This window comes from Equus asinus, chromosome 23 (genome assembly GCF_041296235.1).
Source record: "Equus asinus isolate D_3611 breed Donkey chromosome 23, EquAss-T2T_v2, whole genome shotgun sequence".
Taxonomy (NCBI): domain Eukaryota; kingdom Metazoa; phylum Chordata; class Mammalia; order Perissodactyla; family Equidae; genus Equus; species Equus asinus.
The window spans coordinates 18,351,924-18,377,969 of record NC_091812.1 but is presented as its reverse complement, the minus strand read 5'-3'; the positions used below and the strand labels follow the sequence as shown (position 1 = coordinate 18,377,969).

The window sequence follows — 26,046 nt, the reverse complement described above, 5'->3', positions numbered from 1 at the left end:
GGTCCTCTGCCTGGCAGTGATGCAAGTCTCAACTCATTGGCCAGAACTAGTCACATGAACCCATCTCATCATAAAGAAGCCGGGAAGTGAGTCCTACGAAGAGAAACAGAGAAAAACAGAAATGTTTGGAAAACAGCACCAATGATTACTGTAGATGGGGATAATGATATCTGTCTTAAGGATTGTTATGCAGATTAAAACAAACAGAGAAGCTTGAGCATCTAAGTCAGCGTGGACATCTAAGACAGTTTAGAGCAGGAGTCGGCACACTGTCTGAATCTGCTGTCCATCTGTTTTTGCAAATGAGGTTGTACTGGAGCACAGCTGTGCACATTTGCTCACATGCTGTCTGCCTGCTTTCATGCTCGACCAGCAGAGCTGAGTAGTTGCACCAGAGGCTGTATGGCCCCCAAAGCCTAAAATATTTCCTATCTGACCCTTTACAGCAAGGTTGCCAACTCCTGGTTTAGAGAATCAAACTTTTCTTGGAAGCAGGACCACTTGGGGTGAGCAGCAGGAATGGAAGGCGGTTCACAGGTCCGCTTCCATCTTTATTTCTAAAGTGTTAATATGTACTTAGCGTTATGCACTTGTGCCTCTGTCATCTGCAGCTCAGGGTGCGACAGGATTCACACAGGTCTGCATCTACTCCTCTGCTTGTAGAATCCACATCTTGTAATTGCATTTTTAAATTTAAAAAAACTTTGTATTCACCTCTCTCGTACGTATATAAAAGTGCACGTATCATAAGTCTACAGCCCAATGAGCTCTCACAAGCTGAACTCACCCACCAGTGCCCTCCTGCTCCCTTCCAGGCCTGCTCACTGCTGCAGGGCACCCCAACGTCTAAGAGCAACAACAACCAGCTTAAAAAATCTTTTATTATGGACACTTTTCAAACATGCACAACGGTAGAGAGAACAGCAAAATGAACCCCACTGTATCTTTCACCAACTTCAAAAATTATCAGTATTTTGTCATTCCTGTTTCATATACGCTTCTTTTCTCTTCTCTCTCCAGATGGGTAGGTAAGTAGGTAGGTCGATAGAGGAGAGAGAAATAGATCTATGTAATATCTATATCTCTAATATCAATTGGACCTCCATTTTTATAAGCTTTAACTTAGATTTTCTCATTTGTAAAGCAGGGGTAATAACAGGACCTACATACTTCATTATAGGGTTGTTGAGGGTTAAGTGAATTGATACACATAAAGCTCTTAGAAGAGCGAGTAGCAAGCATCCGATAAATATTAACTGTCACCATCATCATCATTATCATCTGGGTGTAGGGAACTGGTCAGCAAGGCCATAACTGCCCTCTGGTCCTTTCTCCAGGTCTATGCTGTGGTGGTCATTGCATCTGTAGTGGGATTTTGTCTGCTGGTAATGCTGTTTCTGTTGAAGTTGGCAAGACACTCCAAGTTTGGCATGAAAGGTAAGAAGGGCTGTGTTTATTTTACTTCTTCTGTGGAATAATTTTTGGCTTATGACTAATGCTAATTACCAGTAAAGAAGGAAGCAGCTAGATTTACGATGACTGGGTTTTAAGGCTGAAAAAATAGCAACAAGAATATGATACTACAAATCAAGAAAGAGCAAAATAATGTTGATTACTCAGCACTGCCCACTTTCCAATGAGGATCCTTGTCCCAGAAGACACAGAACTGGTTTCTTGAGTATCAAGTGACGAATAATGATACAGGCAACACTGCCTGAGTTTTCCTTTTGCTTCAGAAAGGCAGGCGAGGCCCAGTGGCGGTAGGCTGGTTATGGACACGTGTATTTTGTGGAGAAAGGTCCTTTCTGCTGTACACTTGACTTCCAGGTCGTCTGTGGCATGCTTTTGGTGTTGCTGCTGCTTCTTCAGATTCTCATCTTTTGAAATTCGAACAGTGTTGGGAGGCAGAATAAGAAGAGCCATTGGAGGTACATCAAAGCTTTGCAAACGAATGGGGATTTTTTAATGCAAAAGTTCCCAGTGTTCGATTAAAAATTAGGCACTGCGTTACCCAAGAAGAGATCATGGGTCTCTTTTAGATGATTGAGAATTCATTTTAGGGGGCAAACTTGTTTAAATGTTCCTGTTATATAAATAGCCAAGAGTTGTAGTGATTTAAAAGCATTTGCTCTGAGTTTCAACTTATGTGTTCACTAATATTTATTGTTGAATTTGATATGGTCTCTGGGAAGTAGCAACTAGCTTGAGGAAGCTGTGAAGACGGTTTAGTGGTGTCTTAATTGCATTGCAGATAAAGGCTGCTGGGTTTTCTTGCTCTGTGTGGTACGTTGCAGGTACTATCAGTGTTCTTGCTTGAATGCTTAAGTAGCGGTCAGTTGCTCAGCATACACTGGGCTCCGGGGTGGATGGGATCTATTTCTGACGTTTTCGCCTCTCCCTTTGTTGGTGCCTGTGACTGAGATTCCTAAACCCAGAATGAACAGACAGGAGTAGTGGTAAATTGGGCCTAAGAAAGCCCCAAAACCTCCTCCTGACTCCCCCTTGGCCTGCCGACCCCTGACATTTCTTTTGGAGGAGGAGAGATCTGTCATTCTCCAGTGATAAATAAGGCAAGGGAGAGGGTCTGACTACAGTGATTTTATTAATCTCCCGGTGGTGGTTCTCAAACTCGACTTTGCATCAGAAAGTACTGAAGGGCTTGTGCAAACACAGATTTCTGGGCCACCCCGAGAGTTTCTGATTTAATAGGTCTGTGGTGGGCCTGAAGATTGACATTTCTAACGGTTCCCAAGGGATGTTCATGCTGCTGTTGCCTCCACATTCTTCGGCAATCTCTATTCTATGGGGTAAACGTGGGCTACCAGGTCTCTTTCTGAGTGTGACAAGATGTGGGAGAGGCATTGCAAACCAAACTTACCCACTGTTTCAGAGACCTTCCTGGGTCCCCATGTTCAGCTGGCACCCATGTCCAGGCCAGGCTGCCACCCTCTGCGTGTCAGCTACCACCATGGCTTTTTGCTTCCCTTGTTCTGATCCGGCACTTCTTTCCTTAGAGGCACTTGGAGTGGATGTCCCCAAGCACAGATTTTACTGGAGAAAGCCAGCTTCCAGCCCTGTCTCTTTCCCGCCTTGAGGGTTTAGTTTGAGATTTTTCATCTCATGAGCTTTTCAGTGAGAGGATATGTCCAGGTCCTTTTCAGAATTCAGCAAAAGCTTTGGGAACTCTTGGAGCAACATTTAGGAGCCCCTGTCCACCCCAGCTTTGTGTTAGGAAAACATCTGACAGAATGATGTGTAAAAGTGAGCACATTCTCGACAGCGCAGTGATGGAGGAGAATAAAAGGTAGACATTTTGTTGCAGAGATTGTATTTCGTATAGAGGCTCTGGCACTCAGACTGAAGCAGTATTTTACTTGGATAATTTGGGGTGACTCCAGCTAAGGCACTACATTTTCAGAGTATAACCTAAGGGTATCCTTAATGAATTGTGAGAAAGATTTTGCTTAACCTTGTCACAGAACCAGTAAATGACTTCCTTCAGGCAGTCACTACTATAGCGTATGTTTTGCTCCCTTATTCCTAAACGTAAATAAAATTCTTTTAAAAATTTGTCTTGGAGACTCACATACTTGTTTAGAATAGTTCATTGTTCTATTTTCAGCTACACGTCTATCACTGCCATGGTTTGAACAAAATGGGCCTAAGCCCAGGTTCTTGTTTTGCTAGTGAGATGATGAGTTGATAATTTTGGGGCATCTAGAGGATAAGATAAGGCTCATGCAATGAGGGCAATTGAAACTGCATAAAAAGTGATGTTTAAAAATTAATGCATGTTAGTGCATTTTAAATACTATTAGAGCCAAGATTACTGCTGAAAAACATACGTCTCACAAAAGGTAAGAATATGTAAAAACACTATTATACTTCCAGAAACAACTAGGAAATGTGTCAGTTGAGATTTCTGAGTAGGAACGGTATGAAATGTACGTAGCCTTGGCCGGAACTGCAGACACCGTGTGAGAGGCCGGTGGCTGATGTGCAGAAGATACTCCCAATGTAATCCTTGCCCTCATAAGCATCTTCTGGAAGATTCTGCCCCCATTTGTATTCCCTTGTTGGGGAGACAGGTTGAGGCTGAAGAAGGGCTGCCAGCGCACCCATAGGCATTTACACCTTTTTACCCATCCCCAGCATTGCATGCTTCAGTCTGGAGCGTCGATTGTTTCAATTCGTGGTGGCAGCATCATGATTATAAACTACAATATAGTACTGTTGATTTGAAGGGCCCAGGGTAATACAAACTAGAAACCTCTTAAAATCATGTTGCAGCTGGATGCAGGGCACCTCAAGCTTTGTGGACTGACCTGAGAATCCAAACATAATTGTTGGCATTGCTTCCATGGGAAGGTGATCTCTCAAGTCCAAACTCATGAGTTAAACCCGGGTGTTAGAATACAGCCCGTGAGCTGGGGTGTGTTCTTTGGAGACTGGGCTATTCAACTGGAAGCCTCATGGGGTTGTTCCTCTGCTCTGTCAATTCACGGTGCCAAGTGCTCATGGTGCGCTCTAGAACATGTAGCCCCAACTGTGAGTGCCACGCCAATGGGGTTCACATTAGTCTTGGTCATCATTACTTACCCAGTGCCAAGCCCAAAGTTGGCACTCAGTAAATATGAATTGACCGAATGAATGGCCACAGAGAATTTTTAACTTCATCCACTTTAGTTTGGTGGTTGGAAAATAGTTAATTTTTGGAGGACAGCTCATATATGAATGTTAAAGAGATCTTGGAGCTTTTCTAAGTTTCTGACAGGATCAAAGTCAACCCCCCTTTTACCAATTATTCCAGATAAGTAAAGGCCATAGACAGAGGTCGTTTTGTCCAGGTTATGTCTTAGGATGTGTAGGTTTTCCCACACTATTTTCAACAATTGTTGTTGTTTAAGTTGGGATGGTTCATTTTGGCTTTCCCTTTTGCCTGTGAGCATCTTCAGTTTCTGCCTCTCTGCCTTTGAAGGTATGGCCTCAAAATATGTGTCTTTGTCCAGCTCTGAAGTGGGCAGAAGTGCCAGATGGTGGCTCTTATCTTGGTGATCACCTAGAATTTATCTTTCATTATTGCTTGATGCTTTTAAGCTTGATATTTCAAGCCTCTTGTTGTTGGCATCCAATAGACCACAAGCCCTTTTTCAGTAAAGATGTCAAGAGGTAGAATGTACCGCAGTCCTTTTTGCTATGTTCATTTCTGCGCCTTTACACCATCCTCTTGCTTTTTGCTTGAATATCTAGTTACCATAATTACAGAAGCCCCAAATAAAGCCCCTCTGTTAGTGCTTGGCCATCTGTATAGAGATTATTCATGTGTGTGTTTAATATGGATGCATAAAAGGCATAACAAATCTATTTAGTCTATGTCTATATCAATACTCTTAGAAGTAAATACATAGTTTTATGCCTTTTCTTTTAAGGCTGCCTCTGATTTATTTTAATTTTAATTTCCACTGAAAAGGGGCTCAAAGACTTTTCCAGAGCAGATTTATTGCCAACAGAACAGGCATCCAGGCCTTTGAATGCTCTCGCTTGTGCTGTGACCAGATCTTGTATTTAGCTCTTACGTTGCTTCCTGGCTCCCTTTTCTCATTGAAGATGTGGAAGTGCGCACGAAGGGGAAATGGATGCATCCTGGGGCACAGGGGCTGCCAAGCCTTCCAAGAGCACTCCACGTTGGGAGCCCTGCCTGATGGCACTGATGGTGCACAGGGCTGGAAAAAATATAAGGGAGCCAGAAGGGCGGAGAGGGCTTGGCACTCGTCACACTGGAGACAAATAGTTGAGGCCATCAGCTTTGTATTACTTGCATTTCCTGATGGAAGTCCACATGTGATATTTATTCCCTAAGTACTGATGCATCATTTCTCCTTCTAGAGTAAATATCTGGGTGACCCTAAGAGATCCCACAGGAGGAAGTAGAATAGGAAGCCCTTTCTGTTATTCAGTGTTGATAGGCTGCAGATTCCCTCCGCAGCCTCCTGTCCTTGCACATAAACCTCTGATGTGCACTCATATCTGCTATTCGAGCTGTGGATGTTTCCAGTTACCAATTGACCAGAGAACTACACTGCCTCAGAATGCAGAGCCAGGTTTTCTGAACTCAGATTAAAGGCACACAGTTAAATTTTTCCTCTAATAAATGATCTCCTCGATGTCTTTCAACAGCAACCAAAAATTTTGTTATTTAAAAATAGTCATAAACATAATGGGGCCAAAGCTAAAGAGGTTGAAGGTGAAAGCCTTTTATATGAGCTGAAAACAATTCATTCTGGAAAGTTTAGGAGGTTGAGTCTAACAGATATTTGGATCAACTTTTAAAAGAGGGAAAAATGTGACCAAAAGCCAGAAACACAGTTGTAGAAACATCTGCAAGGATAAACTCTTTTCCATATGCCCCCCGACTCCGCCGCCATTTTTTAAAGAGAAATAACGTTAAAAAATTATAACAGTAACACACAAATACATTTCTGTTTTTTGCACTTTAAGCAGTTTAGAAATATATAGAGTTAAAGTGAAAGTTCCACTTCCCCCCGCTCTCCTACTACCGTTTCCACTCCTGAGGATAGCCTTCTTTAACCGTCTAGAATGTATATGGCTACGTAAATAAAAAAATACATAGCTTCACTTATTATAGAATCAAATATATTCATTTTCGGTTCCATAAAGAAATGATAATACCAATTTTGTCTGCGTCTTTTTAAGGGGAACAAGTTGCCTTGTAGATCTTTCCATATCAGCATCCAGGAATCCACTGCATTCAAGTTGACAGTACTTCCGAGAAGTCTGCTCTCAGGCTACTTGGGTCTGAAAGTTGGCTCTGCCCACCACGGGCTGTGTGCCTTTGAGCAAGCTTCTCCTCTTTTCATGCTTCAGTATTTCCGGCTGCAAAGGGGCAATAACTAGACCCACTTCATAAGGTCATTATAACGCAGAGTCGATGTGTGTGAAGCGCTTGGTAAAGTTCCTGGCATTTAGTAATTAGTATACAAATAGTTGCACTGTTATTATTGGTGAACTCTGATTTATTTTCTTCTTCCCATGGGCACTGAGAGTTTTACCAAGTCTTCAGATAATTGTTTCAAATAATACCTTACGTAGAAAGATTGATACTTGGAAACGTATTGTTGAGGGAAAAGGTGTCATGAATGCTTCATCAACTTACACTGCCACCAACAGTATGAGGATATCCTTTCGTTTGTATTTTCATCCACGTCGGATTTTACCAATCTTTTATATTTTTGCTAATTCAGTTAAAGTGATATTTTGATTAATAATAAAGTTAAGCATCTTTATCATGTGAAGAATAAGAATAAATGTTTGTTTTTACTGATTGATTTATAGACTTCCTTATGTTATATATATAAATCTTTTATTGGTTATATATATTGCTTCTATTTTCTTCCAATATTTTGTCTTTTTTTAATAGTATCTTTGGTCAAACAAAAAGATTTACCTCTTTATAGAAGCAAGTCTGTCCTTTTCCATCTAAGCTTGTGTCTTCCTTAGGGAGACCTTCCCCCTCTAGGATTGTAAACATATTTTTTAATATCTCTTTTACTAGTTTTACTCCATATGTGTGGTTTTTTTAACTTAGCTCTTCAGTTCTTTTGAAATTTTTTATAACTTGGTGTGAAGTACTCCTGTCTTTTTCAGAGATATACAGAATAAAGATATTTGAACAAATTTTAGTGTGACATTTTCAGAGAGACCAACAGTATTATTTTAACTTTCTGGCATCAGAAAGCCACTAATAAAAAGAAATTTTCAAGAACTTAGCAATTAACTCTTTTTTGTAAAGTAAATAATGAGCTTTGTTGGTTTTCTTATAATACGGGTTATATAAACCTCACAAAATAGTATCAGAGAATATAAGTTTTTATAGGAACCTTTTTTGCTGCCCTCTCCCAGCTTCAGATTGGACTTAAAGTCTATCTTAGGGCTCTCTTAGTAGAGAACAAAGTTTGTCAATAACAATCAAATCCTTGGAAATTTCAGAAAAGACATTCAGTTGAAAGAGTTATTGAGTAATTGGACAAATTAGAAATTTATCCAAAGAAAAGAATTAGCCCAAGCGTTCCTTTGCTGTAACTATGGAAATGTTATACAAAGCTTTTTCCCATATATTTGTGAGGTAAAGATCTCCTTTTCAAAGTCTCTTACTTCTTGTAGGGCCAACATTTGGCTTATGTCTATAGGAGGGCAGAACATGCTTACTCTTTGCAGCATATTGAAGGTGCGCGTGGAACTTCCAGGAACTGGCCAGGTCACACAGGACAGGAAGTGGAAGTAGCCCTTCTCCCGTTAGCCTTGCAAGCACACTGATCTTGAACTGTTTAAATTACCTGTCACATGAGGGCATCCCACTGGCCCAGTGTGACTGGGGGAGAGCCCAGATTCGCCTGTAATGTGGAAACTATGCCCAGTATTGTTTAGGGACTTTCCACGCTACTAGTTTCACTAAAAGGTAAAGAATCTCTTAAGAAAGTAGATTTTATACTTAACAGTCAGGCAAAATTGTTACTTTTGGTTCTCCATAAATCCTGTGGTGAACTCACCTTGACCTCCCTACACAGATCATGGCATGCTTTAAAAAGGACTCCCTAAAGGGGCCGGCCCAGTGGTGCAGCAGTGAAGTTCACACATTCCGCTTCGGCGGCTCTGGGTTCACTGGTTCGGATCCCGGGTGCAGACATGGCACCGCTTGGCTCACCATGCTGTGGCAGGCGTCACATATAAAGTAGAGGAAGATGGGTGGATGTGAGCTCAGGGCCAGTCTTCCTCAGCAAAAAGAGGAGGATTGGCAGCAGATGTTCGCTCAGGGCTAATCTTCCTCAAAAAACAAAAGATAATAAAAAGGAGTTCCTAAATAGGAAAATGTGCTGGTTTTCTTATTTTCTCCTTTATTTCTCTTGATTTTTAACCTTCCATTTTTTTCTCCTCCTGCCATTTTGTCCTTCTGCACTCTGTGCTTCCTAGTTCTACTTTGCTCCCTCTTTTGGTCTTCTTCCTCCTCATTCCTAGCATCTGATGTTGGTGGACAAGCTTTTCAAAATTTATGAAGAAGACAGATAAGAACTTGGCTTAAATTCTAACATATGCTCTGATTTTATCTACTTTATTTTGGGCAAGAATACTGAATGACTACGGGAATAAATTTAGCTCTAAATCAGCAGAATTGTCACATGGTAATTCAGAAGACAGCCTGTTTGAACACTGCACATCCTTCGTGTTTGTAAGTTGTTAACTCTTAAGTCTTCAATCCTAGGAGCAAGTAGAGATAGAATATTGGAGATTTACGAGTCAGATGAGCTTGGTTTCCCGTCCCAAATCTCCCACCTGCTAACCATAATTTGGGGCAAATTTTTAAACTCTCTAAATCTTAGATTCCTCTTTGGTAAAATGAAGGAATAATATGCATCTCTCAGCTGATTATAAAAACTAAATCAGTGCATAGTTTAGTGCCTGGCTCATTGAACTAATTCCATAAGGGGTAATTATTTTTCAGATTCACGTTACAGTAATACATCATTAAGGACAAGAGTGAGGGGAGAGTCCTGTGTGAATTCATACTCAGTCTGAACTGCAGAAAAATGTCCAAATGTATACAGTGTTTACTAGTTTTTTAAGATTTATTAGTTGAGTTTATAGAAAAATTATCATTATAACATGTCTCTACTTTATGGGATGTATTATGAGTGTAAAGTTGCTGAAACATATGCTAATTTTAAGCCCCTCAGCCCTTAAAGACACTATGTATGAACTATTGCAAATTCTTAATTTTATTGTCATTTGAACAATTCATCTGTTTACGTTGTTTGGGGCTTTATGAGAAATCTGTTTTATTGATTGGTTTGATATTGTTTGGTTTGGTTTGACTAGTTTCTTTTGGGAGGAGCGGTCACGGTAGGGAAGGGGCACAAAGGGCAGGCAGGAGTGGGATGGGCAGGAGAAGGCCCTGCCTCCCCAGAACCGTTAGCTTAATCTAGAAACATGAGCTCATAGCGCCTCCTGTTCGCATGTGCTTCCCTTTTGCCTGGAGGATATTGCAACTACTAAAATGATTTCGAACAAAAATAGACTTTAATTTTTGCTGTATTCATAGCCTGCTGGAGATGAAAATAGAGATTCTGGAGAAAATAAGTTCTTCCTTATACAATTGATTGTCATCCATATGATTATAACCGTAGACCAAGAAAAGATGCTGCATTTCCTGTGAGAGAAGCCAAGGCTTGGCCAGGCACATGGCGGTGGAAGATCTTTGTTTTCCTCGAGGCATGAGCAAAAGTAGAAATACATTGGCTTCTTCTGTGATCATCTGGGAGCTTTATTGTTCTGAGGACAGAGAATGGGAGAGACAGAGAGAGAGAGGGAGAGAATCTCCATCACAATTCTTTAAGTCTTTAGTAAGAGATTAACATCCTGAATTAAAGACGGAAGAATCATCTCAGCGCCCACTAGTGAGAGAGGAAGGAAGGGGCCTTGAGTTCAGGGGTGGGGCTGGTGTGGGAGGGAGAATGTTGAGAATAAGGTGGTGTTATGCTTGTCAACTTCAGTAGTCCTGGCAAGACTTGAGTAGAGTCAACCAGCCAACTGAGCCTTTCCCGATCATCTGTAAAAGTAAATTGTGTGCAGACCAGAAATAATAGTACAGGACCAAAAGGCATCTGAGGGTCCCCTCCAGCTTTTATGTCTACCATCCTGTTACAAAACCATTCAAAACAATCACATACTCACTAAAAGAGTCTGCCATGGGGGCCAGCCCCATTGGCCGAGTGGTTAAGATCACGCACTCCGCTTTGGTGGCTTAGGGTTTTGCCGGTTCAGATCCTGGGCATAGACATGGCACCGCTCATCAGGCCATGCTGAGGTGGCACCCCACATGCCACAACTAGAAGCACCCACAACTAGAATGTGCAGCTATGTGCTGGGGGGATTTGGGGAGAAAAATCAGGGGGAAAAAAAGAAGATTGGCAACAGTTGTTAGCTCAGGTGCCAATCTTTAAAAAAAATAAAAAAGAGTCCGCCATGTACTTCTGGTGATGTCCATTATTATTTTGGTGTGTAATGATATAGCTTTTTTGCTCCATTGTTGAATTACAATCTTCTTACTACTAACATATGAAATATTGTGTCTGTATGGTCAATACTAAATATCCCTGGATGTCTTTTCAAACTTGTGATCTTCTCAACAAAGTCTGGCCTCTAAGTTATAATCAGAAGCTATTTCTTATTTAGTTGGCATTCCCAATAACTCTGTTTACTGTTAATTTGCATGTAGCATGAGTCCTGCCAGAGGCAGCTTTGAAATCCCAGCTCAAGCAGAGAGGCAGCCCTGCCGAGGTCTCTCTTCTGCAACGCTGTGCGTTTCAGGGAGCAAATCAACAGCTGGGCAGTTCCCCAACTGTTTCCAAACTGTTTCCAGTTAGACTTCACAGCATGGCTTTGTTATTTTGTTTGAAATAAATCCTTGAAACATTAGAGTTATCCATATTGAACCACATTATATCTTGGTTATCCTGTGATACCATGGCGGTGGGTGGAGGCATAGCTAAATGTCTAGGATGGGATTGAGAATGGAGCAGGCACATATCTCACGCAGACTGTTCAATAAAATATCTATTTTTAGTCCTTTTTGCACTAGGTGGCAGGAATTTAATCTTCTACCATTCCGGGTAATCTCAGACAATTGTGGACAATCACAGAGACTTCAGCGTTTGTTCCATCAAGTCAGGGTCTCTCTCTCTCTGCTCTCCATTTCCTCAGGCGGCATTTCAGTTTCTGGATGGTGGCAGAGTGCGTGCCTCAGGGATTATGAAGTGCCCCTGCATGGGAGGAGCATATTTGTGGCCGTTGGTGGTCATTTCTCAATATTGGTTTCTGCTGTGTTGTCTCTCTTCCCACTTGTCCTCAGCCACAAGTTCGGGCAAGTCACAGGTGTAATGTCTTGTGTTCCTAACCAGGTTCCACCATATTCACATGCCTCTCTGCAAGGCCATCCTTGAAGCTTTGGGGACACAGGAAATGCTGTGAACCTGGCCCCGGCTCTCTCTGCCTAGACACACTATGGTCTCCCGGCTTTATCACTCTCCTGCCATTACAGACTTGGGGTTGCTCTGGCTTCTTGGCCATGTTTTCAGGTCCTCCCAGAAAGATGGACTTGGGGTTCTTCTTTGGAATCTCCAGCCCTGACTAGAGGTTCTATGGGTCCCCACCCCCCATACTTGACTAGGGGACAGGGTACGAGCTCCTCCTGCCTTCCTTTAACTTGTAAACAAACAAGTTACTTCCTGTTTCCCGTGGATACAGAAAGAATATGAAAAGTGGTTTGGCCTGACTTCATCTTCCAAATAATTTTTGTCATACATGTGGATCTTGTTTTTTCTCCAAATTTTTATGATGCCGTGTTCTACACGAAGAAAAGTTGAAAGAATATTACAGTGAACATCTGCATGTTCAACATCTAGATTCAATCTCTGTTTAACATTTTGCTGTTTGAAAATAAGTTTCCCACATCATGTCACTTCACTCCTAAATTTTCCAGCATGTTTCTCCTAAAACTAAGGACACAAATCTCCTAAAAGCACAACCCTAATACCATTATCACTGTACCCAAGAAAGTTAAAATAACTCTGAAATAACAGATATTACCTGTACATCTTCAAATTTCCCCAGTTATTCAACAGTGCCTTTTACAGCTATTTGTATTTCACACCAGGATCAACTCAAAGTTCATGCGTTGCATTTTGTCACTGTGTTTCTTTGGCCCCTTTCAATCTAGAACGTTACCTCCATTTTTTTTCCTCCTGACACTGACTTTTTGAAGAGTCCGGTCAGTTGTCCTGTAGTCTGTCCTTCATTCTGGCTGTGTCTGATAGTTTGCTGGTGGGATTCTTTAACTTGTCTTTTATCTCCTGTATTTCCTGTGACAGGAGTTATTTCTAAAGGCTTGATTAGATTCAGGTGAAAAGTTTTGGGGAAGAGGAACATCCCAGAGATGCTGTGCGCTTCAGACTGTACCACATCTAGAAGCGCATTGTGTCAGATTGTTACACTGTTGGTCTAAGTTGGATCACTTTTTAGAGATGGCGACCACCAGATCTTTTCTTTGTAAATATACGTTTTTCCTTTTGCAGTTGGTGGGTAATTTGTAGAGTGATAGCTTGGCCCTAGCTAATGTCCTCGTCCCCCAAAACATGAACCTAATGGGCTTAATATCCAGTTCTGATCTTTTCCTGAAACAATTATTTAATTTCTAAGGGCTGTAGAATGGTGTTTTTCTAATTCAATCATTCCTTGTACCTACTGGATTCCATTTAAAAAAAGGAGCATTCTGGCCTTAAGGATTTCAACTTTTTAATTTTGGGTCTACCTTGATAAGCCCTCCTTGAGGCAATGGATATTTGGTATCCGGCTGCCTACGTTTGGGTGGGTCATGGGTTAGTGTTACTACATCAAAAATATTACTTTATTTTATAAAATATTATTTATTTTGTGTTTCTCAGTAATTGAGCAAAGACCTTGTGGGAATTCTTTTATTTTTTCCTCATCACGGGGATTAAACAGTAAGTAGGTATCAGAGCCCTAATTTCCTTCGGATTCCCTCCTGCATCTTTGTGGTCGCTGGTAGAATCAAAGACAGTGAGAGCAGGCAGTGAGCTTAGGAATCATTCAAAGCCTTTATTGCAGAGATGAAGATGTTGGGACCCAGAGAGCTTAAGGGACTTACTTAAGATTACGTAGCTGGTTTGTAGCAGATCCAGAGGCAGAAGCCAGGCCTCATGACTCCAGCTTTAATGTTTTATGCTGTGAGACTAAGAAACATTATAACAATAAATAAAACTTATTTCCACACCAAACTCACTGTGTTAGCTCTAGGATGTATTGCCGTTGGATGTCACTGGTATATAGCTGCCATTGGCTGTCACTTGTATGTACTACCACTGATATGTACCGCCATTGAATGACACTGTGTTTCTGGGGACATACATCATCAGTGGTACCAAGATGGTTTTAGAAGATTCTCGGGGGCTAACATCTTTAGTTCTGATAATTTAAATTTATTAGAAAAATATATCTGGCACATCATACTCTTGGTTTCATGATATTATTTAGGATAAGGAATATGCTAAAAAATTAAATAAAAATATTAAGTAAATAATTTAATTTCAATTTAAATTTTTAAAAAATGATTATTTGAATAGGACTGACCCCCAAAGGCATGAGGAGAGAGATGGTGGAGTCAATATAGGGTTGCCAAACCTACTTTCCAAATCAGGGGGATACATAGATTTTTCATCTTGAGCCATTGTTTAAAGCTTTATCGAGGTATAATTCCTATGCGATAAACTGCACATATTTAAAGTGTACTATTTGGTAAGTTTTGATATATGTGTACACTTGTGAAGCCATCATCATGGTCATGACAATGACCTTATCTGTCACCATATATCAGCCTCATATCCTTTTATAATCTCTCACCCTCTGCCACTCACAGCCCACCATGCAGCCATTGGTTTACTTTCCCTTACAGTAGATACCTTTGCATTTTCTAGAATTTACATGATTAGAATCCTAAAATGTTTACTCCTTTTTTTTCTGGTTTCCTTTATGTTGCATAATTACTTTTAGATTCATCAATGATATTATATGAGTAGCTCATCATTTTTTTTTTTTTTGGCTGAGTAATATTCTTATCTTTGGATATACCATTATTAGTTTATCCATTCACCTGTTTGTGGACATTTGGGCATTTCCAGTTTGTGACTACTGAAAATAAAACTAGTGCAAACATTTGTGTACAAGTCATAATACTATGGATAATGTGAAGCAAGGCAAGAGAGGGATAGTGAGAGTTTTGCTGTTTTTAAATCATTAAGAAAGGCCTCTCTGATAAGCTGACATTTGAGCGAAGATTCAAAGGCAGAGAGAATGAGCCTGCTGACACCTGAGGAAACAGCATTCTGGGCAGAGGGAGCAGCACGCGCAAGTCAGGGAGGCTGGAGCGAGCTCTTCGTGTTGAAGGAAGAGCAGAGGCCAGAGTGGCTGGAGCAGAGCAGGGGTGGGGGTGGGGAGAGCAGTAGGAGAGACCAGAGAAGTGGCAGAGATGCAGCTCTGCATAGGGACCTGCAGCTTTCAGAAGGCTTCTCTGAGTGAAGGGTAGGGTACAGAAGGTTTTAGATAAGGCATCAGTTGAGAAAGTGTGTGTAAAGAACTTAAGTGTGGGCAACACTGATGTATTAATGTATAAAATTAGTTTCTGATCACAAAGGATGACAGGGGAAAAGATATCTCTGGGGTGGAGGAGAGAAGTTCATGCAACAAGGGTGTGGAGAAAATTTCACTTCAGGTTCACGATCAGCTTTACTTAGAAGTACGATCCCTCTCCCCTCCCAGTCCCCAACATTTGTCCACGCATGCATTCAGTACACACCCCGAAATGATGGTTTGCAAAGTCTTAGATGTCTGCATTTCCCCAGCGTTAGACACCCACAGTATGCTGCAATTGTTAGTTATCACATGACCATGGCCCCCTGAGACCAGAATGGGTAGGACTCGGGCTTCAGTTATGTCTTGAGTTTTTCTTATAATCCTTTTCATCCTCACTCTAATTCCTTTTATTTTTTTCTGTGAGGAAGATTAGCCCTGAGCTAACATCTGTGCCAATTTTCCTCTATTTTATGTGGCATATCGCCGTGGCGTGGCTTGACGGGCAGTGCTAGGTCCTCACCTGGGATCTGAACCTGCAAAGTGGAGTGCACGAACTTAACCACACACCACCAGGCAGGCCCCTCACTCTAATTCCTTTTATGCAGCTCAGTTCACTCCAAGGCTAGGTCATTACACCGTAGTTAACTTCGTGGCTGATATAATTTAAGTAAAATTATTTTTACCATCTCAGTTGCTATTGGGAGAAAAGTGCTACTGTTTGAAAACTCAAATGATGCATTTTCAGAGTGAGCAGAGACACTGTGGAAATTCTGATTTTCCTCATCATGATGACTGAACATTAAGTAGAACCCCTGCTCTTTGCATGGTGTTCCTTTTGGCTTGAAAGACAAGGGTAGGACTTAAGATGAGGCTGGAAAATTTTGAAGCTGTGCATTTCTAGAGAGGACAAGAGCACTTGATTTTTCTGCTTATTATCCTCCTGACAAATTTCTAATAGCACTTTTCCATGTTGTGGTCTGGAGTAATTGCCTTTCCACCATGGGCTGGGTGTGGGGAGTGCGATTTAATTATTCTATGACCAGATCTCCTTAAATGTATTTTTCTATCTCTATGCTTCCTCTTCCTTCTTATTCTCTCTCTCTGTTTGGGGAAGTATTTGATTGACTACCACCTTTGGGGAGCTTCTGACCTCTTCCCCTTCTTTCTCCAAACCACTCTGGCCCTGGGTGGCGTGGAGCAGAATCTTCTGTACTTTCCCCCATGGGATCTGGGAATTAGGTTCTCCCCAAGTCTTCATTATCGTCATGTAGCTCTTCCTCTTTATGAAGTGCCCTGCAATACATGTTTTTTCTAGTCTATTTTCTCACCCGTCACCTAATGCACTTATGGGTTAGCAAATTCAAAGAAACTAACTCAGATATTACCAGCAAAAAAAGCATATTTGAAAAGACAGATCTACCATGTTACCAAATGAAAATCTAAAAATGGAAAATAAAGGGCACAATTTTGGATAATCTCATTCATTGGCATAGATTCTTGGATAGTATTAATTTTGGTTTGACTTCTTAGTTTTCCCTCTCTTCAGCATCTTATACTACATATCAGGTTCTTATCGATTCCAAAAGTTTTCAATTATAAAACAATGCATGGGAAAGCAGAGAACTACAATCAGACTCTGAATTCTCAGAATTCAAATGTGCCAAGAGTAGGAGATGCCAAGTCTGAGTAGCTTCATCCTATCATTTTAGCGAATGTTTCACCCTGGAATGGTGGTTCAGCGTAGATATTTGGTAACTCTAGTAGTAGTTGAGAATTTTGCTTGAGAAAGATAATCATTCTTAGGCTGAATCCTTGCCCCTCCTCTCACCCCTCCCCGTAGCCACTGATATTTCCCACTCATCTCCCGAGCTCCTGCAGTGCTCTGAGAGTCCCTGGAATAGTAGATTGCCCCTGCCCCTTGGCGGCACTCATTGCAGTTGCTCACTATTTATTTGAAATTGGAACTTGCTCTAGGTGCAAAAACTTGAGGTGCCCATTCATCATCAGTGTTATCGGTCTGTTGGGTCCTTCAAAAGTTCTTCCTGAATTGTTTTGATGCGTCTGGTTATACAGCATTCATAGACTATACCCTTTAGTTCCAGTCCTAGTCTTCCTGATGTGCTGACATAATTGCCTTAAATTATAAATTGCCAGATTATTGGAAAGTTTTTTTTTAAAGGGGTGTATGGAACCATTCATGACCCTGACAAATTAATTGCATGTATTACTTAAAAATTGTTTTGACATTTCATGTTTCTGTAGTCATTTATAATAATCTATTAGCTCATTCTCAGGTTACCTTTTGAGCCAGCCTACCTACCCAACTGGCTGTCTCCAGTGAGTCCCTATGACCTGAAGGCTTAAAGTCAGCCTTCCCTTCTAGAGATAAGGACATAGAGGTATAAAAAATTACGTTTTTAAATCACAAGAATTTATTTGAATAAAGCAGAGTCTTGAATCTCTGTGCTATAGATCTGTGTTAACCAGATGCATGGATTACACAACTCAAATTAAATGGCATTTAGAATGTCGGAGCTCCGCGGAGACCAATGAATATGCATACATGAAAAAGCCCAGGAATTGTTGCTGCCAGTTTTCTTCTTGGTATTTGAGGAGCTGGCCACCAGTCTTTCCCAGTGCTTCTGTCTGAGCAGGGTCTGTGCCCTCTATTAGTGACTGGCACAACTTTCTTCAGCAGAAAACCATAACCGTAATAGGTTGACGAGCTCATTTTTTGATGCCTGAGGGCAAACCCTCAAAATTGAATTTTATACTCCTAGGAAATATTTACTTCAAACTCAGGTCTTTGTAAATTACCAAAGAAAAATGAGTGTATTTACAGTTAAGTGTACATAATTTGGTTATGGACCAACTCCAAGATCAGAAGGCAGAGTTGACACAGATACGTTACCGTGAAATTCCCTTGATTAATGTTGCAGATGCTGTCCATGCTCCACCCAGCTACCCCCCCCAGATCCCTTTACTGGTCCTGTGCGCTCAGCCTGGCTTCTGTATACTTTTGCTCCTAAGGGCTATCACCTGGAACCTTCTTCAGAGGGCTAGCCTTGAGCTAGGGGGGTTCCTCCCCAACCCCAGCACACATATACATGCTCACACACATGCACACACGTGCACACACGTGCACGCATGCAGAGCTGGAAGTGGCTGGGAGTTAAGTACCCTCCACCCCCTTCCCCCAACCGTTCCTTTGCTGATGACTGACTGATGAAGGAACAGGAAAACCCGCTCCCTTGCCTTCAGGTGGGGCCAACTCCCTGGGATAATTTACAAGTTCCCTGCAGGATTCGTGGGTAATTTACACTCCAGAGCTCCCTGCAGGATCAGGCTGAGGCTGAGACCTCACCTGAAATTGCAGCCTTGCTTGGTTTCTTCTTTCCTGTCCTGTCTCCCCCTCTCCTGGGAGCCCTTCTTTAATAAATCATTTACCATGAACACTACTGTCTGGGTCTACTTCTGAGCAGCAGACCTAAGACAGTATTTTCTGCAGGCGCTCTAAGAAATTAATATCTTATTTGATGGTTTTTGTCAATATGTTTAAAACAAGTTTTAATCTCTCATTTGCTAATTTGGGCTACATATGTGCAAGTGGGTGATCTTAAAATGTAATTTAAAAATTAAATAAGGTATAGATTATAGTTACTATTTACTGAGGGGCACCACTGTATGCCACATCCTAGACACATTTTCTCTGATTTTCATAATAATCTTCCATTTTAAGGATGAGTTAATTGAAGTCCAGAGGAATATATTAACGTGCCCGAGTCACAGAGCTAGTAATTGGCGGGCCTATAATTCATATTTAGATCTTTCTGCTTTTAATGCTTTAGCTCTTCCATCTGCTGCCCTGCTGACTCTCTTTTCTTTGTGGGGTATTAAAATGTCTGTTTCTAATGTTATCAAAGAGGCATTCCGACATCAAAGTTCATGATTTGCTAAAATTGGAGGAGACTGTCTCTTTATTAAGAGATAACAAAATACATTACCAAACACTAAACTTCATTTCCCAGAATGAGAATGATTGAAAATAATTTCGAATAAGCGCTTAAGGCAAGCTATATCAGTTTGTTGTATACAGAGAGAGCTTTGTCCAGTTTATGAAAGAATCTGGGTGGTTCATAGAAACACAAAATTACGGAGAAGGTGGAAACAGGATGGAGTGTTAAGAATGTGCTTTGCGGGGCTGGCCCCGTGGCCGAGTGGTTAAGTTCGCACACTCTGCTGCAGGCGGCCCAGTGTTTCCTTGGTTCAAATCCTGGGCGCGGACATGGCACTGCTCGTCAAACCACGCTGAGGCAGCGTCCCACATGCCACAACTAGAAGGACCCACAACGAAGAATACACAACTATGTACCGGGGGGCTTTGGGGAGAAAAAGGAAAAAAATAAAATCTTTAAGAAAAATAAACAAATGTGCTTTGGGGGCAGAGGCTGGAAGTCTCTCTCTCAGCTCCTCCTCTGGGGCAGTCACGCTCAGTCCTGTGGCTGTATTGTACCAGGATGCTGTTTAGAAAAGGACTTGTTCCGGCCTCTAAATGGACCACAGCGTTCTCAAAGCCCGAACTCATCTCACAGGAGTTATCAGTCTGTTCCACAGAGAGATCCTTAAAGAAAAAATTGAACGGGTGATGGCAATGATGGCATAACCATCTAAATGGACTTCCATCTAGCATCTGCATTGGGTGCTGTTTGAATTGTTCATTGCTGACACAAGCTCTACACATGTGAAAATTTCAGCAAGAGTATACAAAACCATACCAAAGACCTCTAAAGTGACATCAGCACTTATTACAGACCATAGCTGCTCTCTCTTTCTGGAATGCTTTTCTTCCATCCCTTTGCCTGGTTATTTCTTATTTATCTTTTAAAGACGAAGCTCAGTCATCACTCCTCCAAGAAGCCTTCTCTGATACCCTCAGGATGGACCCTTTTTTATAGATTTTATTACTGTGAGTAATCATCCAGAAAAATGCTTAGCCCATCACATTGAAAGGGCTTAGCATCTAGCTTACCTGTTGATTGTCCCACTAACCTAAAAGCTCCTCCAGATCAGCAGTTCTGTTTTATTATCTCTGTGTCCCCAGTACTTGGTATGGTGCAAGGCAGAGTTAACACTCAGGACATGTTTTTGAACTGAACTGAATTGTAAGGGCAGAAGAATCCTCTTCCTCTGTCTTCATGTCTTCTTCATGTCTTTTGGGTATGAATGATTTATTCTTGGAAATTAAATCAAAGCCATTCAACTGACTTGAGCAGAAGAAATAGTGAAGAACTAGAAGGCAGTGGAAACACTTGGTCAGGCTTTTGGGACAAGAAGATCTGAAAGAGAGAGGAAAATGGGTTATGTCCAGTAGACTGGGAGAAGTTCGGTGGCTGGATGGCATCTGAGGGCCACTTGGGGATATGGCTTAAGAGGTGAGAATTATGATGGAAGACAATCGGGATGCGAACAGCCTTCCGAAGTGGTAAAGAATGAAATGAGATTTGCATTTGAGGACAGATAAGATAGTGGAAGGAGCGCAGACTCAGGCTTGACTCTGAGCTCTGCTGCATTCTTTTCTGTGACAACCTCTCTGAGTTTCATTTTGTTTATCTGTAAAGTGGGCACACTAGCACCTAAAGGTAACCTAAAGAGTAATAAGATAGTGCCTAGCAGATAATAGGTGTTCCACAAAGTTTACCTTAGAACCTGCCTGCTGGTCTCTTGTCATTGGTTTTAAGGTCATTGGCTGGGAGGGATAGTGACGGGGGCATAGAAAGTATAACAGTGGTCATGGATCCAGTTATTTGTTCTGGTAAACATTTTTGCTGAGGGTGTACAATGTGCCATGGAATAAGTACGTGTCCTGTCAACCTGCCTTCAAGAAGTTTGTAGTCTAGCAGAGGACTGACATCTAAGCAGATGATATGGCAATAGGTTATCTAAATAGCCCCTCACGGGAGGGGACTGACTCATTCAGTCTAGAGAAATCAGGGAGTACTTCCCAATCGACCCTCATGTGGGATCTGGAAGGACAAGTAGGAGTTCACCGCATGGACAAGGTGGAGAAGGAGGCACCTGTCCAGGCACGGAGGTTCATGTTAGGGTAGTTTTCACATGGCAGGAGTGTAAGATATGAGAGGACAGTGGCAGAAGATGGTGGAGAGATGAACAAGTGCCTTCCTGCCATGCTCTTGAGTTTGGAATTGGTCCTGAGGTCACAGCAGAGCCACTGAATTTAGGAATTGATAAGGAAGTCATTGAGAGGCTAGGATAGAACATCTAAATATAGAGTGATCGTATCTATGTTGATGTCTTGGCTCCTGCCAAGCCTTTCTTACTTTCTTCCTTGATTTGCTGTTAAAGTCGGAAGTGATTAATAAAGTTGTTCATTTGAGTTATAATAACCTTGCTAATTTTTAAAAAATTCTGGTCCTGTGGTCTTCATGCTGTTTTAATGGACTGTAAATCCTTGAGTGGTCATGCTTATTAAATAACTAATGTGGGATCCATTCATTCCTTCAACAAGCATGGACTGAGAGGCTGCTCTGGGCCAGCCCGCTAAGGACCCTGAGGACAGATAGAGTCCCTGCCTTGAGAGACGGACAACAGATTAATAAATATGTAAGATATGGGTGGAGGAGGTGAGGAGAGTCCTGTCTTAAGGAAGTGATCTGATGTCTCTACCTGACTGCCTTGTGGAGGGCCGAGGAAGAGGTCCTCATGTAGCAATTTGAACACTTACTGTTTTCTATTGCTGACTGTAATCTTCTTGGAGTCCAGTAGATAGTAGGTTCTCTCTCTCTCTCTCCCTGTCTCTCTCTCTCTCTCTCTTTCTCCAAACAGCAGCATGAAAACTACATCTACCACCACTCATTGGGCATGTCTGAAGTCATTTGTAAGGAATGGAATTCTTTGCCCTGTGTACGTTCCTCTTTCTGAGATTTCCTCAGAAAGATGACGATATCCAGTTTCTAACCTAGAAATCAGATAATTGGATTTGAGAAGAATAACGTTCCATAAAGAACGTTCGCTCTGTTTTCATTTTTCTTATTGGGTTCCTCCCCTGTGCTTGGTTCTGTGCTAAGTGCTTTGCATATAGAATCTCTCTTAATCGCTCAGCACAGCTCTACCAGATAGGCAGCATTACCTTTCTTTTCTTTTTTTATCTTACTTTTTAAAAATTTATTTTACTTATTTTTCTCGCAGTTGGTTTATAACATAATCTAGATTGCATGTGGATATCATTGTATTTTGACTTCTGTATAGACTGCATCATGCTCACTGCAAATATTCTAGTTTTTATCCATTCCCATGCATATGTCCCTTTCACCTCCTTCTCCCTCCCTCACCCCCTTCCCTGCTGGTGAATACTCATCTCTTCTCCTTATCTATGTGTTTGTTTGTTTGTTCATCTTCCACACCTGAGTGAAGTCACATGGTAGTGGTAATTGTCTTTATTTTCTAAATGGGGACCCTGAGACCCAGGGAGATTATTTCACCCCCTGAGGCCACATTCCTCCACAGCACAGAGGCATAGGGGCCTGCCTCAGGACAGTCATGTCCCACCTCTGACCTGGCCTCAATCCTGCCCTTGTTTATTCTCGGTGACCTTTTCTGTCTCAATATTTCCTTTCTCTCCCTCGTTCCTTTGGCAAATGTCATCTGTTGGGACTGACCACAAAAAGATACGGCGTGGTGGGAGCCCTCGGAAGAGAATAGTCCGGTTTGAGTGGATGGGACTAGACACATGCCAAGTTCTGACATGGGGTGAAGTCAGGAAAGAGGCCAGTGCCCTCATTGCCAAGAGTAGTTTTCAGTAAAATGGACACTTTTCCAGCCAGCCCTCAGGGGACATGGATTAACATCCCCTTTGACTCTGAAAACTGGGCTGCAGGGGGAACTCTGTTCCTGGCGCTTTGCGTGCTTGGTCTCACTTGGTCCTGTCAGTGGCACCCTCAGCGAGACGCCATTGACCTCTCAGGCACGTGAAGAAACTGGAGGCTCAGAGAGGTCGTGTGACCTGCCCAAGGCCGCAGCTTCTCTTCCAGGTAGAGCTAATTCAAACACAACAGCTTGGCTCCTGCTCCAGAATCAGAGCTCCCTTTCTCAGAGCAAATTCCGCAGCACACTAACAGGGGGAGGGCTTGGTTTCTGGCTGAACAGGGAAAATGCAGTGGCCCAGCCCCTTAGGGAGGAGAGTTGCCTGCCCTGCACATCGGCCTGTTAAAGGCTGAGAGGGTCCTCAGTAAAGAGACCTTTGCACTCTGTTGAACCCCGGATTTCCTAAGCATGTTGACCCCAGGAATCTGCTTAAAAGCAACAGTCACTACCCTCTTGAGAAACTAGGGTGGGGAATAAGAAATAACACCTCGCTGCCTCCCTGGTTGTCTTTTTGGTAGAGAAAGAATGAAGAGAGAGAGGGTAGGAAGGAGGAAGGAAGACAGAAGAAAGGAAAGGAGGAGACAGAAGGAATAAAGTAAAAGTGCTGCTAAACGTTTCTCAGTAAAAATCTGAAATACATCTTCCGCCTTTCTTTCATTTCTGGGCTCTCTCTCTCTGTGCTTTTCAAATTTGCACACACACTTTTTCCCAAGTGGATAAGATGAGACAGAAAGATTGATTTCTTTGGGCTGATGACACTTTTAAATAATGGTCCTTGACACAGAGAGGCTGCCTGTGCAGGTGACTGAGACTGGAGCAAAGATGTGAGTCCAGAAGTGGGGATGCACCTGGGCCTGGAGCATGGCTCTACCCTCACCTCCCTGTGGGGACTGACCCTGCTTCCCTCAGCTCCTGTAGCAAGGGAGTGCCGGGGGGGACCGCAACTCGGGCCCCTGACTTCCTACCCACTGGGTTTTCCCTCAAGCACGTTTGCTTCTTCAGACTCAGTCTTATGTCCACATATTGTTTTTCCTGTTGTGCCTAGCCTATCAGCATTAGCTTAGCCAGAGATACAATGACTACAACATAAACCTTAAGGATTGTCACTTGCCCTGTTTATTTTGTGCTTGCTGCAGGCCACAGACTCTTTGCACAACCTAGGAAGGTCTGCTCCTGCAGGTTTCCTCTGCTCCTGATTCTTTGAATAGAATGTGTTTATAATTTGGAATAAAGGATAATTCTCAACAAATATTGATATTTTCTTTATATAAGTATAGAAGCACTCAATCATGTACTCAGGAACTATTTTAGTATCCTTTGCTAAACCAATATAGGAGTTGTCTGATTTATATGGACTTTCTGGATTGTTGTAGATATTTTTATTAAAAATGTTAGCGTTTATGCAAATATCAGAGTGTTAACATGTATAGAATTTATATTTAGTTGCTGTCAGAACTTCGCTATCAAAATATGGTCCTTGGACCAGCATCATCAGCATCACTTGGGAACTTGTTAAAAATGCAGAATCTTGGGCCTCATCCCAGACCTGCTGAATCCAAGTCTGCCTTTTAACAAGATGCCATGTGATTTAAATGTTCCTTAGAGTTTGAGGAGCCCTCCTCTAGAGTACACAAAAAGAGTACACATTAAGGCAATCATCATTTTGTTCATGCCCATTTTGCCCAGTTTCACATGGATATCTTTAATACAGTGCAACAGCTCTGCAATTTCCATCCTGGTAACTTCGTCATGGGCTGTGTTATACATTATTGCCCATGAGAACTATAAAGAATCTCTGAGGGGCACAATTAGTCCTTATTAGATAGATAGGTAGGTAGATAGATAGATATATGAATATATATATAATTTTTTAAAGCCATATAGGGAGCAGGTGTCAAGAACAGTGAAGGGTCTGAGATTTTACTCTATTTGCAAGCTAACACATTAGCCTGCCACAGTTTCACAGATGGTGGCAGAGGACATGAGACTCCTGGGTCAGAGACAAAGGACTTTCTTACTTATTACACTGGAAGCAGCGTCAGTAGCATGTGTGTGTCAGTTCTCTCTGCCCCGAGTCCCATGGGGCTGATGCAGATGGGCTGAGATTGCGTTATAGGAAAGGAACCCTGAGTTTAGGGAATTTGAATCTTTTTAAATGGGCAGTTAACGTGCTTTCTCTTTGCCCCAGAGATATGATCTCTATCTTCTAAAGCTGTTCGCTATACAAATTTCCTCAAAACAATAATCCAGAAAAAAAGGCAGTCAGTGCCTCTTTTTGTAAGATATCCAGAAATGCAAGGGACTCATGGAGAATATGTCCCAGCAATAGGTAATAGAATATCTTTATTATTAGGTTTTAGGGCCAATAAATATTTTTTGGAAGTCATGAAAGATACATTTCCCAGTCCCTGGGTTGTACTAAGGTTTATTTCTATCAGAAAGACTCTAGGAAGTAAATAACTTCCAGTCTTGGCATGCAGCTTAGCTCCCTACAGGAAGAGAGAAGTTATATTAAGAAAGCAGGTGGGGTTGTGCATCATAAAAAGTGGGGTCACCTGTGGCTCTTCATGGTTTCAGTTGTACTATTGAAGTACTGAACGCATTCTTATCCTGAAGTTTGAGGGATGTGACATAATTCAGAGAGCGCTGAAGAGACTAGAGATGTTTAAAAGACTGGGAAATGACAGGGAGAATAGCAGGGATAAATTGGGGCTAAGGGTGATTTTCTAATACAGCAGTTTCATTGTCTATAAATGGTTTGTCTTGCAAAGCAGTTGATTTCCTTTGTTTTGTCTAAGTTGGGGCTAGATCTTCCAGAAAATTATAAATGAGACTTCTGCTTTGACTCCTAGAGTTTTTCTCTTCTCTCAAAGAATTAAGAGTTTGGAGAAGAGAAAAATGGAGCGGTTTCACAAAGCATATGGCGGTGGTATACTGATAAATTTT

General features: G+C 41.8%; 1 protein-coding gene across 12 annotated transcripts in view; it reads left to right on the top strand.

Moving 5' to 3' along the window:
• Window positions 1–26,046, top strand: part of NTRK2 (neurotrophic receptor tyrosine kinase 2) — a 346,251-nt gene that overhangs the window by 75,403 nt on the left and 244,802 nt on the right. For all 12 annotated transcript variants that reach the window (XM_014827013.3, XM_070496002.1, XM_070496004.1 and 9 more), the window contains one exon: window positions 1,338–1,437. In XM_014827013.3, the coding sequence (XP_014682499.1) occupies window positions 1,338–1,437 (100 nt within the window). The remainder of the gene's footprint in view (window positions 1–1,337; window positions 1,438–26,046) is intronic.